This window comes from Lissotriton vulgaris, chromosome 4_2 (genome assembly GCF_964263255.1).
Source record: "Lissotriton vulgaris chromosome 4_2, aLisVul1.2, whole genome shotgun sequence".
Lineage (NCBI taxonomy): Eukaryota > Metazoa > Chordata > Amphibia > Caudata > Salamandridae > Lissotriton > Lissotriton vulgaris.
In genome coordinates, this window is record NC_141692.1 from 6875287 (window position 1) to 6894517 (window position 19231).

General features: G+C 45.0%; 1 protein-coding gene across 1 annotated transcript in view; it reads right to left on the bottom strand.

The window, feature by feature from the left end:
• Positions 1 to 3139: 3139 nt before the first annotated feature.
• The window catches only part of LOC147718110 (uncharacterized), a 67251-nt gene continuing 51159 nt past the window's right edge, over positions 3140 to 19231 (bottom strand). Inside the window, exons 4-5 of the mRNA XM_086919257.1 lie at positions 15425 to 15574; positions 3140 to 3838 (exon numbers count right to left, since the gene is read on the bottom strand). Of these exons, the coding sequence (XP_086775383.1) occupies positions 3705 to 3838; positions 15425 to 15574 (284 nt within the window). The 3' untranslated portion in view covers positions 3140 to 3704. The remainder of the gene's footprint in view (positions 3839 to 15424; positions 15575 to 19231) is intronic.

Genomic DNA, 19231 nt, shown 5'->3' on the forward strand with positions numbered 1-19231 from the left:
TGCACCATAGTAAACTTATGTGTGACCCTTCCTGGCATGCGTCTGTGTTGGGCCCCAAATCCCCCTTGGATTGTGTCACCCTTCCCTGTATTGAGTCAGTCTATTCATGCCCTGGCTGATGAATATCCTCTCTATTTGTTCATCAAATTATAAATATCCTACCAGTATAGTGAGAGACTAATCACACTTGGCTTGCTGGTGTGGATTCAGGATTCTTTTGTAAGGCAAGCGCGCAATCTCAAGGAGAGTGAGTTCCACACATTTATTTCTTTTGGGGTCTTTTGACTCTGGACCGTCTGTACCTTGGATTCCAGTTTGGCTTATTCCACGTCAGGTTGACCACCACACACCACTTCATCGGACTACAGCTTGTAATTGGTTTTGTTGGGGTGGTAGGGAGTTGGTACCGCTTCTCTTGCTCTACTTAGGCACATCTGGTAGTCTGATGGGAGTAACTGCTGTTCTTTCTTCCATGTGAATGGTGCCTCCTGTGGCAGTGGGATTTTCCAAGTAAGGAGGCTTGCTTCTCTACAGATGAGGATCGAAAAGGGTCTTTAAGTAGTGGACCGCTACCTTTTGTTATTTTATCCCCATTTCCCCTTCCGCTTTGCCTGCTGCTCTGCAGAGGAAGAGCTTTACAAGCTTCCTGGGTGGTAGTGCTAGGGGGAATTGGGAACCGTACATCGCACCTGCTGGATTTCATCCTGAAGGTTAGTGGCTGTGTGGTGGGACTAATCTGAGATCTGACAACTCTGTACTGTTCATGCACAATACTCTGTACTGTTCCTGCCCTGCACTTTACTGTTCCAGAACTCTGTACCTTTACTGTGCAGCACTCTAAGCTGTTCCTGCACTGCACTGGTTCTGTACAGCACTCAACACTGTTTCAGCACACTGTACTGTTCCTGAACAACACTCTATACTGTTCATGCACTCTCTACTGTTCCTGCACACCACTTTCTACTATTTCTGCACAGCACTCTGTATAATGTTACAATTCTGTACTCTGCGCTGTTCCTGCACTCTGTATTGTTTCTGCACAGCACTCTGTTCTGCTCCTGAGCAGCACTATGTACTGTTCCTACACAACACTCTATACTGTTCCTGCACTCTGTACGGTTCCTCTGTAGCACTCTGTATACTGTTTCTTCCCAGCACTCTGTACTGTTCCTGCACAGCATGCTATATTGTTACTGCACTGCACTCTGTACTGTTCCTACACAACACTGTGTACTGTTCCAGCACAGCACTTAGAACTGTTCATGCACAGCACTCTGTACAGTTCCTACACAGTACTCAATACTGTTCTAGCACTCTGTATTGTTCCTGCACAGCACTCTCTACTGTTCTAGCACTCTGAACTGTTCCAGCACTCTGAACTGTTCCAGCACAGTACTCTGTACGGTTCCTATACAATACTTTGTACTGTTCCAGCACATCACTCTGAACTGTTCATGCACAGCACTCAATACTGTCCCAGTACTCTGTACCATTCCTGCACAGATCTCTCCACTGTTCCTGCAGAGCACTCTGTGCTATTCCTACACAGCATTCTATACTGTTCCTGAACTGCACTCTGTACGATTCCTAAACCACACTCTACTATTCCAGCACTCTGTACTGTTCTTGTGCAGCATTCTGCGCTGTTATTGCAGAGTACTGTTTCTGGGAAGCACTCAATACTGTGTCAGCATTCTGTACTGTTCCTGTGCAGCACCCTGTACTGTTCCAGCACAGCACTCTACTATTCCTGCACAGGACTCTGCACTGTTCCTGTATTGCACTCTGCACTGTTCCTGAACAACACTCTGTATTGTTCCTGTACAGCAGTCTGTGCTGTACCTGCAGTCTGTACTGTCCCTGTGCAGCAATCCTTACTTTTCTTACACAGCACTCTGTACAGTTCCAGCACTCTGCACTGTTCCTGCACAGCACTCTACTGTTACATCACTCTGTACTGTTCTTGTGCAGCACTCTGTGCTGTTATGGCACAGTGCTCTTTCTGTGGAGCACTCAATACTGTTCCAGCATGATGTACTGTTCATGTGCAGAACGGTGTGCTGTTCCTGCACTGCACTGTTTCTTTACAGCACTCAATACTGTTCCAGCACTCTGTACTGTTTCTGCACAACACTGTACTGTTTCTGCACTCTGTACTTTTCCTGCACAGCACTCGGTATACTGTTCCTTCAAAGCACTCTGTACTGTTCCCGCACAGCATTCTATAGTGTTACTGTATTGCACTCTGTCCTGTTGAAAGCGCTCTATACTTTCCAGAACAGCACACCCAACTGTTCATGCACAGCACTGTGCAACATTTCCTATACAGTACACAATACTGAAGAATATAAACTTAGTCAGTAGAACCCTACACAGAACTAGCACCTGACCAGCTATCCCTATTTATTATGCATATATTGGGAAGTACCCAAGGAAGTGTGTGGACGCAGTTAGCGCACCCACTGTCACGTTGCAATCCAATACTGGAATTAACAACTTCTAGTAAGGACAAAAGGTGCACCACTAAAAGGTAAGTAAACACACATCAAATTATCAGTTCTGTGTTCAGAGTTGTTTCTTCAAATTCATCATTTATTGAAAAAGTTTAAAAACGGTCTAGTTGGCATGAACAGCTAACGCGTTTCGTCCAAATAAAAGGACTACTTCAGGGCATCGATGAAGCCCTCCTAACATATAATGTCAGAGTGTACGTGAGGGATGAGATCAACAGTGGTGGTGAAGAAGTCATTTTGTTTGAACGAAACGTATCGGCTGTTCATGTTATCATTTTTGTTTTCTTTTAACTACTGCTGGCAGAGCAGCGGGTGATGCTCCTCCGCCATTGCGGAGGAGCTACCACTGATCACATCTCTGGGACTCATGTACATCACAGAGAGTGGTTCATTCACAAATATGCAGACATCATGTTGCATTCAATAGCAGGGCATCCACTCTTTCGATGTTGTATCTTAGACATCAGCATCTTCACACAATAAGCAACCACTGGTCTAAATTATTTATTTTTAACTGGATTACCCTTTTAAAATGTTGTTATTAAAAGACTACAAATACTGAGTCGAAGTTCCATTAGTTCAAATGAATATGTATACATTTTTATTCATTTACAGTGTGATGAAAATCTACACATTGTCATTTAAAGTATTTATGACAGATAATGCCAGCTCACTACTGGGGCAAACTTTATATGAACAATTGAACCTTTATCCTTATGTTTGGATTTTGTCAACACAAGTGTGGTGGACGACTCCTGATCGAGTCGGCAGGAACCAGTACAGTCTGGTAAGGTCTAACTCACAGAAGTAGCTTGGAGATCGCCTTAGAAACAACAGTTCATGAGCAGACCACTGGGAGCAGTCACTGAATGGCCATCCCTGTGGGATGGGAGGAGGAACCAGATCATGTCAAGTCCTTTCAGTGTTATATCAAGGACAGCTTGCTTCTAAGGCCCTGACACAACTCAGATGGTTCTGGAACCGAACGGGATCAGTAGGAGCTACTTTGAGAAGACACAGAGGAGAAAAGGGAAGGGATGTAGCTTAAGGGAGTCTGTATCAATTGAATCTGGAAATATCTAAGCCTGCAGTGGCATGTTACGAGCCATGCACATACACATACATGTGTACCGGATGTAATAAGACACACTCGGCTGGCACATGGGCATGTTGATGGTGCAAAAGGTAGTCTCAAACTTTGACGGCAGGTGAGCACTTAAAATCATAATTCTGCAGCTGTAGACCTCGAAGGTTGAAAGCGCCTTTCCTGCAGAAATTTCTGGTCATGCATCCTGATACGTTGTACTCTTTCACAACAGCTTCACCTGCAGAAGAAAAAATAAGACACAGTCAGAAGGGAACAGCACTGTTAGATACAGGTGTTTCATAATTGAGGTATCTGTTCCCATCTCTCATACCCCTTTTTGGGGTCCAGATAATTATTATGCAGGATAATCCATAATGCCAGTAGGCGGAACCTGGGTAGACCCTGGTCCAGCCCTCGGTCCGCTCATCCTGGACATCTGGTTTTCCAGGGTTAATGACTACCGCTAAAAGAGGCTCCTGATTACAACCAGTGAGTGCAAGGGCACCCTTGGGGTGAAGACCTACAGCAGCACATTCTCCTCTACGCAAACCTGTCTGATGGAAAGAGCAAAAAAAGGAGGGGCGCTCGAAGTGGGTGATGGAGTCACCAGTGGCACTGAATAGGAGGGAGTCTCACAACATGTGTGGGCGAGCACATGGGGGAGCGGTAAACGAGCAGGACATAAAAGTAACACCATCAAATGGGGTTGCATTTTAAGTCTGCTGGGGGGGTGCAAGAAGAGGAAGGAAGAATGGAAAGATGCAGGGAATCAATGGAGTAGACTCGCGATAGAGAGTGTGCTTTACAAATACACATAACATAACCAGAGAAGCGGTAATCACTGCAAGGGCCAATAGAGAGAAGCAACGTGTGACGGAGAGCAGAATTCTTGGTTTTAAGCCCAGCTTTTGACTCCCAGATCCCCTTTTTGCTCATGAGTTTAACAAAACAAAGAACCATACTGAAAAGCATATTCAATTCATAAGTTTGTTTACCTATCTAGTGATTGTCTAATGCTGCGATAAAGATGAACACATAAAAAAATGGACAAGGATGTAGCTCTTTACATGACACGTGCACTCAATGTCCTAAACTGTTGATGCAAGCTGTAATACATCACCAAGATTATACTTTCTTCCAAGCAAAGCATTATACTTTACATATTAGAGATTCCTACAGCGACCAAAACTTGTGGAACCACCGTGAAAATCTGAAAAACACTGCACCCAGACATGCAAATTCTCCCGTAGGATAACTGGAGGCTCAAGTGTCTTTCTGAGATGACTTTGGATCTGAGTGGTTCTTTAGGGGTGAACCAACATTTTCTTCATGTTCATGGGGTGTTCTTGGCTTATATATGGAGCCTGGGAAGCTGAGAGAGTCCTCTTGGGGCAATGACAGAACAGAGACATTGTTGCTGAAATGCAGGAGGAGCTTAGGGTTTGTTCCAGGTAGCCCAGAGAGTGTCTGAGAAGTTTAGGATTTCCAGCCTGAGTGCAGGAGGACCAGAGAGCTTATATATGGTTAGTCTAGGGAGAGCAGGTCTTGTTTCCGGGATGCAAGAGGTGCTTAAGGCTTGTCCCCGGTAGCTCAGTGAGTGTCTGAGGCGCTTAGGGTTTCCAGCTAGAGTGCATCAGGATATGAGAGTTTGTATCAGGTGAGTCTAGGAACAAGACCTAAAATCACTAAACTCACCATATGCCACCTCTGATGTCCCCGGGCACTCAGGCTTGAAACCCTCAGCTCCTCATACACTCTCTGAGCTACCTGGAACAAACCCTAAGCACCTCCTTCATCCCAGATTCAAGACTTGAGATCACTAGACTCACCGGATACAAGCATCTGTTGTTAGCTTCTAGGGGTGGGCGAACCTTGCAGTGTTTCTCTCTGCGGAGTTCTGTGGAATCAACCAAAACCTCTGTGAGGTTTTGTGGAGTTCTGCGAGCAGCAGGGTTTATGTACAACAAGCTGTTTGTGCTGATTTCTAGTTCGAGAAGCTTCTCCTGTGCTGCAAAATCAACGCCAATGCACCAGACAGTCCGCCACGGGGGCTGCTTCTTTCTGCTGCTCGAGTAGGTCATCCAAGTTACCTTCCTCACGTAGTGCCCTTATTGTTTCCAAATTACAAGATAACATCAGCAGTCAGATTCTATAAAAACAGACCATATGTGAGAGAGGGATTTTGCACCAGAGCTGGAGGCCAGGCGTCACCCCTTGTTTGCAGCACCATCCCCAGTGTTAGAAAACAGCAGGGAGAAGTGGCCTTCAGCTGATTGCTGTTCATATGCCAGCCTCTCCCAGGCTGTAATAAGGAATAACTAACTTGTTATTTCATAACAAAAACACAAGTACGCTGTGTGGACCATCTCTGACCTTTTGCATATCGCTTAGAAATAGCAAATGAGTGATAGGATTCTAGAGCTCGAAAAAATTGGTAGGGATTTTCTTGTTCTTGCTGGAGATAAAAATGCTTTTCTGCATTAATTTTTATATTCTGTATGGTTTCCATTCATTTTCTATGCACTAGATTAAGATTTGAAAATACAAGTTTTAAAATACATATCCTGTTTCTTATTGGTACTTTGAGTGTTTTATTCATTATCAAAATAGGGTTTGGAGCTCCACTGTGTCCTTAAATTCATCTTATGTGAATCATCATTTCCAGTAATCACTTTCTACACAGTATTGCTCAATGGGTTGTGTATTGGTTGAAGTCCAAACTAGATCCTAATTCAGATTGACGCATTTATCAAGTCCTTCTAACTAGGGGTTTGGAAAGCCAACCCCAGTGTCTCTAAAGTTTCCTATGGAAAATTGCATGAGGAAAACACATTTTGGGACTACCATTTTTTCTGCCCCCCCCCCCCCTTGACGAATCACCCCAAAACTTTTAAGAATGGAGCTGACCGGAGCGGACTATATGTTTTCAAAATTTTGCGAAGATTTGTCAATCGGCGTCAAAGTTATTGGGAATAGAATGATGCGATTTTTCTACTGTAACTAGGTCCTAATAATAACTACCTACTTGCGACCGCCAGTAGGTGATATATAAAATATACTAAAATTAATTTATTACCCACCCTATACCCGTACAAAAAAAGTTTAATTGCACAATTAACATAATTATCAATTAGACAGATATTATTAATTAAAAACTAAATATTAATTCATTAAAATTAACTTCCCATCCTTTACCCTAAGGAAACCCAAAAACCACACCTAAAATTAAACTTTAAGACAGTGAATTACACGATTATAACAATTAATTGCCAATTAAATAATTAATAGTATTTACCAAATAATTATTAACTAATTTAAATTAATTTACTCCCAACCCTTTACCCCAACAAACCCCACAACACACACCTAAAAAAATGATCAACTACACAATTAGCATAGTTAATTTTCAATTCATTAATATAAATTAACAACTCATTAAGGATTAATTACAAATAAATTATCTCACAACATTTACTTCAAAAAAGCTGACAAACAGCGCTTAACTACTAATTATTAATAAACGAAAAATACATTACTTCTCACATTTGCCCACTATAAACCCCAAAAACCACCCATAAAAAGTCACTTTCATTATAATTTAATTATGTTAAATTATTTAACAACAAATTATTATTTAATTAGAAACATATTTCTTACCAACTGTTACCCCTATAAGCCCCACAACCTGCACATTAAATTTGCATTAAAAAATAATAGCACTATTTACATTATTACATTTCAATTAAATATATATTAGTAGATAAAAATAATCATTAATTTATTTTAATTAAATTACTTTGCAGCCTATACCCCTATAAACCTACAACTCGCTACGGCAGTAAAAAACACAAAAAAGAATTACATTTAATTTAATACCTACTGAAGGGCCCGATTGCGATTTCATTTGGATCGTACGGCTACGATCCGGAGGGCTAGCAAGACGAAACGTGCTCCGGGTGTCCGTACAAGCGAGATTGATGCGTCCGTAAGCGTACGGACTCAGTTCGCTCAGACTTCCATTGAACTCTATGGAAGCCTTCGTACACACGCGTACACAGGCTCACATAGCAAAAAAGGGGTGGGAGGTGAAAAGCAATCACCCTTTGGCAGACACCCCTTGGTGATCGCCACACGGTACATGGCACTATTCGGACCGACCCATGGGCACCCCGCCGTGACAGATTTGGATTGCCCTGGATGAATGGAGTCCTGCTACAGCCCCCGGAAGTACGCTTCCGAAAGCAGCTTCATCTCGCTGAGACCGATGCAGAGCGGCTGTTCGAATCGTGTATCGTACTCGGTCGGTCAGTAATTTGATCCATTGTGCTGCACGATTCGGCTATGAATGAGACGTGCGTGGCAGTTCGGGTCTGGAAACGATTCGCTTGGCTCCTATGCAATCTTTGCATCGTACTTAGTCATTCAGACCTGTGTACGATTCGGTCGTGAACATGGGCTATGAATTAAATCTGGAAAAAACAAATCCGATTCAGAGGTTTTTCGAACAACATGCGAATTGGGCCCTAAGAACGTAACAAAAATATTAAAAAACAAAAATAAAAATTATACAAAAATTTCACATCATATACATTTAAAATATTTTCAAAAATACATAACAAAAATTATATTTTAAACTACTATGGGGAAGATTACAATGTCGGTCGGACTTGCGTCGGCCCAACACCATCTCGTAAACAGGTCTGACCGGCCTCCGGTTGACGGTTCCAACCGCCTTATTAGGAAGTGACTGAACACTGTTCAGTCGCATTCTGAAATTTCCCTATAGGAGCATGCATTACAGTAGTAAACCGGCAGTAATACATGCTTCCATAGGGAAATGGGAGGTGTAGTTCATCCCTGCACCCTGTGGCAGGCACCTCAAGCTGCCTGCCATGGGGAGCAGGGATCAAAAGGAGGACACAGCCGGTGCCCCTTTAGGCCCTAACCGGAGGCCACACACACAAGTGGGTCCTGCTGTGGGCCCCAAAACATGCTTTCCTTCATGGTTTCAATGTCGGACAGGCTAGACAGCAAACCATGCCAGAAACTGTGCTTTATCCTTTGGGATTACAAGCAGGTTCCGAATTGCCGACGAACTCCTTGAGCCCATTGGAAGCTGTCCGGTTTCAATTCCGACGGTTGATACATAATTATCCGGTCTGAAATGAAAGCGAAGATGGGGTCGGAAAGCTTTCATACCTCAGTCGTAATAGGCCTCTAAATGTTTGCAAACGATAATAAATCTTTGTTACTTACCTTAAAATCAATATTTATGACAATGATATCCTTACTGACGATAATTCCATATCATGATATTTTGGCCAAAATATTTTGGCATGGCGTTATTTTTTTTCGATGACCTGCCTGTGCCGTATTTTTAGGCTGTTGAGGAATTTCAACTACTTTGGAGTAATTAGAGTAATTTTGAAATTTACACATAATCTTTTGATATCGAATTAAAAAAATATTGTGATTACTCCTTCTCATGTTATTATGAGTAATAGGGGTGAACTGCTTCCATGACGCACAGGGTCAAGACTGATTTGCATATGGCCATGTCTTAACAGGGTGTGGCTTGGTGAGCAAAATAACGATGGATTAAATGCAGATCTGTGACTGGGGGTAAATGTTTTGCCATTGTGAAACATTCTGTCCATCATCTTGTGTGTTTTGCTGTTCACCCTATGTGGTAAGGGTATGCCCAGACGTGGGTCCTGTGCTCACTAAGCCACTGGAGTCAAGCTATCCTGGCTAAAGACGGCTGATAGTTAGAAACTGGTCCTAGGATTCTTGATTCCGGTCCAGGGAAGACATGGATTGGCAGTTCGGGCTGGACTGTTCCCATGAGGCACAGGGTCAAGACTGATTTGCATATGGCCATGTATGAACTGGGGTGGCTTGGGAAGCAAAATAACAATGGATTAAACCCAGATCTGTGACTGGGGGTGAATGTTTTGCCATTGTGCAACACTCCGTCCATCATCTTGTGTGTTTTGCTGTTCACCCTATGTGGGAAGGGTATGCCCAGACATGGGTCCCTTGCTCACTAAGCCACTGGAGTCAAGCTATCCTGGCTGAAGACGGTTGACAGCTAGAACCTGGTCCTAGGATGTTTGGTTCCGCTCCAGGGAAGACATGGCTTTGCAGTTGGGGCTGGACTGTTCCCATGAGGCACAGGGCAAAGACTTATTTACATGTGGCCATATCTGAACTGGGGTGGCTTGGTGAGCAAAATAACGATGGATTAAACCCAGATCTTTGATTGGGGGTGAGTGTTTTATTATTGTGCAACATTCCGTCCATCATCTTGTGTGTTTTGCTGTTCACCAAATGTGGGAAGGGTATACCCAGACGTGGGTCCCGTGCTCACTAAGCCACTGGAGTCAAACTATCCTGGCTGAAGACGGCTGATAGACAGAAACCGGTCCTAGGATGCTTGATTACGGTCCAGGGAAGACATGGCTTGGCAATTCGGGCTGGACTGTTCCCATGAGGCACAGGCTCAAGACTGATTTGCATCTGGCCATGTCTGAACTGGGGTGGCTTGGTGAGCAAAATAACGATGGATTAAATCCAGATCTGTGACTGGGGGTGAATGTTATGCCATTGTGCAACATTCCGTCCATCATCTTGTGTGTTTTGCTGTTCATCCTATGTGGAAAGGGTATGCCCAGACGTGAGTCCACTGCTCACTAAGCCACTGGAGTCAAGCCACCTGCCCTAGAAACCTGTAACGCGCACGCTCCACGCTTGGGGGGCAAAGCGCTGCCTAGCTTATCCTACGCAGACAACGTGGTCCTGGTCAGCCACACTAAAGTAGGTCTCCAAAACCTCATCAATGCACTGCATGGTTATGCCGAAGCGAACCTGTTAGAAATAAATATCGACAAGACCAAAGTTCTGTCCATAAATGGGAACAAAAAGCTGCACACTTGGTTCCTTGGAACAAAGGTTGTCGCGAATTGTTCAGAGTACAAATACCTTGGAATATTGTTTGATAAAGGAGGACGCTTTATGAACCAACTAGAAGCAATTAAGAGGAAAGGGATGCTGATAGCTACCACGCTTAAACAGCTAAAGTCTAATCTGAATGGTCCCACTCTACTCCCACTGCTCCGTGTGGCACAAGTCAAGCTAGAGTCATCTATAACATACGGCAGTGAGGCTCTAAAAGGCATAGATGAGAAATTGCTGGACACAACCATTGCAAAGGCCTACCGACTTCTCTTTAATCTGCCAACCTACACCTCACAAGCCCAGATCCGGTTAGAGTTTGGACTGACCTCCCAAAAGCTTGCAAGAAGAGGTTCATACATAAAGTGCTGGCAGAAAATAAAGAACTCGCCAGAAAATTCACTGAACCACCTGCTATGGCTAGACCTAAGCAGCTCTCTTCAACTGCCGGCGAAAACTTTCCAAGAGGAATCCCTGACTATCACAGGTCTAAAAGAACTATGGGAAACTCCTTTACCGCATGTGCAATTCAAGCGTGTTGTAAACAAGAGCATAAAAAATCAAAAGCACCTGGAAGATAAAGCAACCTTTTCACAAAGGCGACACACATGGATGACTTTGTCCACATACAAATCGCCTGGATTACAAGCATACTTTACTCTGGGGTATGGCAGGAAATCAAAAGAAGCCTTTTTAAAACATAGGCTAGGAATTCTACCCTGTATTCCGCATTTGCAACCATGGCTGAGAAGGGGTTGGTGGACAAAATGCAGGCTGTGCGGGGCCGAGTATGAAGACTTCGAACATCTACTATGCACCTGCCCAAGGCTGAAAGAGGAAAGAGTAGCCCTGTTAAAAACGGCCTTCAATGAACTTAAAATCCGCACATGCAGACAAGCGGTTCTTGCTTGCTTCGACCCAGGCCTTCCCCCATTAAATGGGAAGATGGTCAAATTCCTGAAATGTCTGGAACTGAAACTAAAAAATCTGGAAGATGGCACCAGACCGGACTAGTTGAATATTGGCCAAGACACCACACTGGGACCTCACACCTGCACCAAACTGTTTTTATCAAAATTCTCTTGTTTTAAAAATAATATATTTTTCTAAAAATCTTTTTATCCGAAGGTATGAGCTATCAATGTACTTTTGTAATGGTTTTAATTAACCTAAAACAATAAAATTACTTACTTACTTACTTACTTACTCACTGGAGTCAAGCTATCCCGGCTGAAGATGGCTGATAGCCAGAAACCGGTCCTAGGATGCTTGATTCCGGTCCAGGGAAGACATGGCTTGGCAGTTCGGGCTGGACTGTGCCCATGAGGCACAGGGTCAAGACTGATTTACATATGGCCATGTCTGAACCGGTATGGCTGGGAAAGCAAAATAACGATGGATGAAACCCAGATCTGTGACTGGGGGTGGATATTTTGCCATTGTGCGACATTCCGCCCATCATCTTGGGTGTTTTGGTGATTACTCCTCGCCGCTCTCACTTCCTACTAGTTTTCTACTGCATTTTATGCTATTTTTTAGTGTAAAATGCATTCTCGTGCCCATTTTGGATGTGAGGGTGTGTTAGAAATGAGATCTCTGGTTGGCTAAGGCTTGTGCCAAAGACAGGCAGAGACCGCCACTCTAGTCAGTGCAAGGGAGTTACACGCCAAAGATAACCCCTGCTCACCCCCTTGGTAGCTTGGCAAGAGCAGTCAGGCTTATCCCGGTGGCCATGTGTAAAGCCTTTGCACACGCACACAGCAACAACATCCCAGGCACACTACAAAAGGAACTCCCCACGAGGTTATATCAAAAATAGCCTTTGTATTCTCATAACACAATAGAATAGTACTCAGATAATATACATTGTGCCACCTGTCACTAGGTCATATCTACAAGGGATTATATACAGCTGACAGGGCCCTCTGGACCACTGTCAGAACCATCACAGAGCGAAGTTCGTAAAAGTAAAGCAGATCATAAACGTACAACTAGTATTCACTGGTAACCACTTTACTACGCATCAGCCTGTATCATAAACTACAGTATGCACAATATCACATTAGGCGCAAATTACATTCTGCGCCAACCCCACTAGCATAAACACATTATGCAATAATCTCAGAAGTCTAAACGTATTAGACCCTAACCTCCTAAACATAACACACATTAGGAAATAATCTCAGTGGAACATAAGCTCACTAGCATAAACCATAATACGCAAACAACCTCATAATCATAAAACCCACATTTAGAGGCATCAAACAGGGTGCGTAAATCATACTATATGAATCACATTTCCTAGCACCACATCAATCACATTAGGGCCTGACGCCCTACAAACCTAACAGTCCCCCTGGCCAACTAGCCATCTCAAAAGGCGGTCAAATGTTCTATATTCAAAACTCAGGGTGCGCTGCCAATGCAGCAGATGTCAAGGGTGCGCACTTCGCAAACCCAAATGTAGCAGCTGGCACCAAGTGCTGCGCAGCTTTAAATCTGAACGTGGGCCTGGGCACACAATGTGCCCGCTGACAAATTTGGACAAAACGGTGCAGCTGCCCGCGCTAGTGCAGGGCAGCTGTAAATAACCAAAGTACAGGGGCCTGGCATCACTGTGCCTTCTGGGCCCCACTGGGATTTTCTCTAAATACAATTGCCCCCAAATGTTGGAGGCATGGAACTGGTGGAACACATGCCCTCTAAGGCCCCACTCCAGGACTCTTTAGCCTAAACTTGCCCTCATTAGTGCAGCTGCCCCCTAGCAGGTGGGTAGTTGTAAAAATAACCAGCATGTAGAGGCATAGACTCTTCTTAACCATGGGACCCCACTGGGGCCCTTACCTAGAATAGCTCCTCTTGGAGCGCATGGAAACTTTAAACAAATCATGCCCCCGATGGACCGCACTGGGCTATGGGGGAAGGGTTCAATGCTGCAGTGCCTGGGGCTCCCTCGTGCTCAGAGGAGCCCTACGTTGCATCTAGCCGCATCCACGCATGCGGGCTGGGTTTGTGTCTGCCTATGGTGTCTCTCTCTTTACCCTGGACCCTCTTTACCCCGGCCCCCTCCTGGGACGAACATGGAGCCTGCGAGGCTCCAGACATCCTCTCTGCACCTCCCAGCACAGGGTGGGTTCCCGCCTGGGTCTTCCGGGCCACACTGCTCTTCTGCTTCCTGAGCAGGCCCGGCCCATGTCACAGACAAGGTTGCCTGACTTCCGGATCTTGCTGAGAGCGGCCCGGAGAAGGCTTCAACAATGGCTCGGGCTGCGGCTGTGAAACGCGGGGTGGGCTCCCGCTTCATTAATAAAATATAAGGCGGACAATGAGGGGTAGGCTCCCTCCTAAATTAAAATATGAAGCGGGTGGGCACCCGCATTTGAATCAAAGTATAAGTAGGGTGGGCACCACAAGAAATAAAAAGCATAACGGTGGAATCCCTATGATGCGGATTACCTCCCCACGCAGCTCCGTGCTACGCAGCCCCTAGGTTCCTTTTCTTTGGTAGGGCAAAAAAGATAAAACTCTCCCAGGTGCTGGAGCTAAAAGCACAAAGTCCTTAAGGATAACAAAATAAAGCAAAAGGTCCAAGGGGCGTAGCTGGGCCTAGGGGGGCAGCCCTCCTGGCAGGTCCTCCAGGGCCCCAGCAGCAGACCGGCCTGCAGGTTTAGGACCAGGTTCAGAACATCTTCATGGGGTCACAGCTCCTATATTTATACTGCATTTCCCTTTGTGTAAAAGTGCAGGGCCTGGGTATACCAGTCAGGACTGGTTTAGAGGGGCTTTGGAGCACTTTGTTTTCGAAGTTCCTCTTCACCTTTGTCAGGTGGGGGCTCAGTGATCAGACACACCACAGGGGGCGGAGCCAGCATTTTACTAGGAAAGCACCATCCTATTCAGAGTCTGGGGGTTTCTCCTCCCACCACTCTCAGCTCAGATGTCCCATTCAGCGTCGTTCTGATTCATCCCTCCACCAGTCACCATCAATCTGCGCACATACTAAACTCGACCCTGCACTCCTCTCACACCAGGAATTACCATGGATACACATATTTCCCATGCATTTCTATAGGAGGGCAGGCCAATCTCACCGCAGGGACTCAGAGAGCGCACGCACTTTAGACTGGGCCACAGTGCTAAAGTGCCCAAAGGCCTAAAACCACTACCACCATGTCAGAACTGAAGGCAAAAAGTTCAGGGGAGTACCCGCCAAAAAGGGCCAAGTCCAACAGGGTGCATTTAGCACTAAGCAAATAGAGATAAATGGCTGGAGTAAGTTGGGGGAAATCCAACCACAAGAGCACATTTAGTGCTATTTCTTAGCACAAAATGCATCCGCTTTTTGAATGCTAGCGGGACATATTGACTAAGAAGATGACTGTAAAATCCCGAATTAAGCTGAGGAACCATCCTGCCGCAAGAGCACATTTAGTGAGCATGAGCCGCAGTTTGCACTCGCTACTTGTATTCTGTTACATTTTACACCAAAATCTCACACCAATCTCACACCAATTTTGGCCAAAAGGGAGCATATTTGTGCTAAGAAATAGCGATAATCGTAGAATTACACTTCTCACCATTAATTAGTAATCTTGTATAATTCTCTGGTATTTTCTGCATGATTACGCTACATTGAATTACGCGAGTTGGGTCCATCCTTACTTATTTTGCAATGTTCAACCAGTATTCATGAGAATGAAAACCTAGCTAGATTTATGCAGCCTTCCAGAAGGAATGGATTTTTCTTGAAAACCAGCTAATATCCATATTTATGAGAACTGGGCAAGCCTTTCAATTTTACAAAATGCTACTTGGTTTGGACGTTAAGTGGCTTTGAAAGCTCAATATTACAAAAAACTGTATAAGTCACCTGGAATGGTCCCTTTTCCAGATTGGAAGGCACATGATTTCTCCTGCCCGGTGCACAGAATCTCCTTTTCGGTTGTGCAGGCATCTGCAGACTTGTCATTGGAGCAGTCTCTACATTTATATCCATTGGGGCTTTCGTCGACAGCGGGTGCTAAAACAACAGAGAGTGGAACAAATGAGAAGACAAACACTGTGCACTTCATACCTCTGAAAAATCAATAAAAGCAATCAATCAATCAGCTAATCCTCATTTGTAAAGCGCATCACTGTCACCCTTAGTATTATCTGGGCTCTGTGTCTCTGTTGAAGTGCCAGATCTTGAAACTCTTTCTGAAGTCCGCCAGTGAGGGGGCTGTATGGAGCTAGGGCGGGGAGGGTGGTTAAGATCGTTCCAAGTCTTGGAAGCAATGTAGCTGTTGCTGTAATGGATACGGAAGGCTAGCAAGGGCAAGCGAAGAGGAGCACAGGTGTCTAGAGGGTTGGTGGAAGTTCAGGCGAGGGTTGAGGTAGACCGGTAATATGTTGTGGAGGGCTTTGTATGTGTGGTGTGTTTGCAGAGTGAACAGGAGTTGAGCAGTTGCAGGGTATTTGTCTTGTGGGTAGGAGCGGTGCGGGATCTTTCATAAGTTGTGTTGCAGGAGAAGTGGCAGTGTCAGCAGCTATGGGGTTTTCTGGTGGATCGTGGGGAGGGGGAGATGCAGCTGTAGTTTCAGCATCTGGGGTCCCAGTGTTCCTTGGTGGTGTGCCATCAGGTGGCGGGTGGGCCAGGAGTCCCGGCACTGGGTGTTGTCTGACCAGTGGTGCATTGGCGGTACTTTCGCTGTGAGCGTCCACTGCATGTTCATGTAGCGGCCTCCATTAGTGGCCCTGGTTGGTGGTTCTAGTGGTCCCAGGTGCCCGGCAGGGACCTGTACTGGCTAGAGCAGGGACAGCAGGTACCACAGGGACAGCAGGAAGCACAGGACATCAGGTAGCTACCTGCACATAAACAATCATTGGTGTTTTGCTGTTATTATGTGTGTTGCACAATGCAGCACAAATAAAAACAGCAAAGTCCGAATCGCCATCACAATGTCAAAACAATTGATGTTCTGGTCACGATCGGGGCTTGTTAATATGCCGCTCATTCTTTTAACTTGAGTTTGGGACCAGCAGGGGAAATATTTCTACTGGAAGCAACAATTCCCTTTAAAAATTAAGGCTGCACATATCGACGACCTTCAGCCCTGTGGTTCACGCCAGAACTAGAGAGATGCTGTCAGAAAAGGAAAGAGCCCCGATACCATCACAATATTAAATCTGCCAGGTGGACTTTTATCATCAATCAAATCAAACAAACTGACATTTACCCAAAAGCCTTTATCAGTACAGTACATGATTTTATCCCCCCTCAAGCATGCATCCGATCTCCTGTGGAATCCAAGGAGCTCTGTGACGCTCTGGCTAATTTATTTCAAGAAAAGATATCGCACATCTACTCAAAACTTCCTGCTGCTCCTCTGCAGGACATCGGGACCACCATCTTAACATAAGAGCAGTAAAAAAAAGTCATTCCCTGCACACTAGACAGCTTCAAGCCTTTCACGTTAGAGGAAATACACAACTCACTGGCTGCATCTTTGTCCACCCAAGATATTATCTCTTCTGGCCACCTGTTGTGCCCCTGTGATTCAAGAGATCTTCAACTGCTCAACAAAAACAAGCATGATCTCGATAGAGTGGAAGGAAGCATGCGTACGGCCCATAATAAAAAAAACACTCTAGACCAACAATCTCTCAGCAACTTCCACCCAATATCCCTGCTACCACTTCTGGGTAAACAACTTAAAGACCTAATAAATAAGCAGGTGGGACCCTACCTTGAACTCAATCACATCCTCGATCCCTCACAATGGGGTTTCCCTCCTGGGTAATGTACAGAGACTGCACTCCTGGCGGTGACAGATTCGTTGAGACAGGTGGTGGATGCAGGAAGACCTGTGGTACTGACACTATTAGATCTGTTGGCAGCCTTTGATACCATCTCTCACTCAAGGCTCTCGAAAAGGCTGCAGGCAATCAGTGTGCAGGGGATGGCACTAAATTGGCTTCAGCATTTCTTGTCATATAGACGGTCATCATGGGCCCATATTCTTTATGCAAAATGCGCTTGGACAAGGGTGTACCACAGGGCTCATGCTTGAGTCCCACCTTGTTCAATATTTATTTGGCCCTGTTAGCAAAGATCACAGAGCACTTTGGCTTTGAGATCATATCATACGCTGATGACACCCAGCTGATGTTTGCTATAGGCCAAGACCTGGAAATAGAAAAAAAAGGTTTTGCTTCTGGAATGTTAGCAATCTCCAACCGGATGACGGAGAACTGTCTCTAGTTAAACCCAGAAAAGATGGAGATTGTGCTGCTTGGAAAAGCCCCAGCCATCTGGTCAGATGATTGATGGCCCCACAGAGTGGGTGCCACCCTTGCCCAAACAAACTGTAAGCAATCTGGGAATAAAGTTAGATCAAGCCTTAATGATAAAAGATCAGATTGCAGCAACTACGAGTGCCTGCTACTACAATCTGCATCTTCTGCTCAAAATTGGCCCAATTCTCCCCACAAATGTCCGTAAAACACTGTTACAGGCCTTGGTGTTAAGGAGACTGGATTATGGAAATGCTCTCTTGGCAGAAGCACGTGAAACACTGCTCTCCAAGATCAAGGTGGTCCAGAAGACTGCGGCCAGACTTTTGATAAACCGTCCTGCAGGAACTCCCTCAGCAACTTTACTGAAAGTACTGCACTGGGTACCAGTGAGGAAGTGCTCCCACTTAAAATCTGTTACCTCACGTACAATGCCTTACAAGGCAAAGGCTGCTGATCTCCAAATAAGCTAACAGCTTATGTACCTAGCCGAAATCTCAGGTCCAGCAACCAAGCCTTACCGTGTTTGCCCCGTCAAGTACGCACTGGGGGAAAGGCCTTCTCCTATCTCACCCCAGGATAGTGGAACAAACTCCCTTTAACTCTGTGAGAGACTCCTACATACTGTAAATTTAGGAAATTGCTAAAAGCCTACCCATTCTAATCTTCCTGGTACACATTTCTTGTCAGGATCTGCAACAGAGCCGAGATGCCACCAGGTGAGACGTGAGCTAGAACAAGTAATGTTAACATAACATACCTCTTTATAAACAATTATTAAACACCCAATTCAATGATGAAGTTGGATCTTAGCTACATATTTATGAACTTTTAGAATGTTACCTTTTACCAGACTGAAGCTCCTAGATGCTAATTAGCATTAAACTTCCAGCAGCTGTCAATCAAAGGCTTGACCTTAATGACCTTAATGAGATGTGATGTTGCTCCCAGGATCTACACAATAGATCACTTTGATTGACAGGTTGATCTGAATGTGCAGAGATGACTCCACTGACAGCAGATGGCCCTTCAGGGTGGTCAGTACTGCCCTTCCTCTTGGCACATCAGTAGCAAATCATGCCTGACAGCTTTATCTGAGACACAAGTCAAATGTCTGCGCCCTTGAAAGGCAACAAACAGGGCCAGAAAACAACTCTTGTGGGTCCCCTGCCTGATTGCTGAAGAGCTATGCTTTTGTCCTAGCAGACGTTTGTCTCCTGTTTTGTTGTGGGTCCAGGGCCTACTTTAAAATATCAGTGTCAGAGGACATTGGTGATTTCCATGGAGTCCTTGCACATGCACCGCTAGCTCCCAGAGCCCAAGTTTAGTGCGGTTGATGACTTTGGTCATCTTGGACTTGCCTTGGCACATGGCTCTTTGGGCCTAGTTGCAGTAAGGCAAA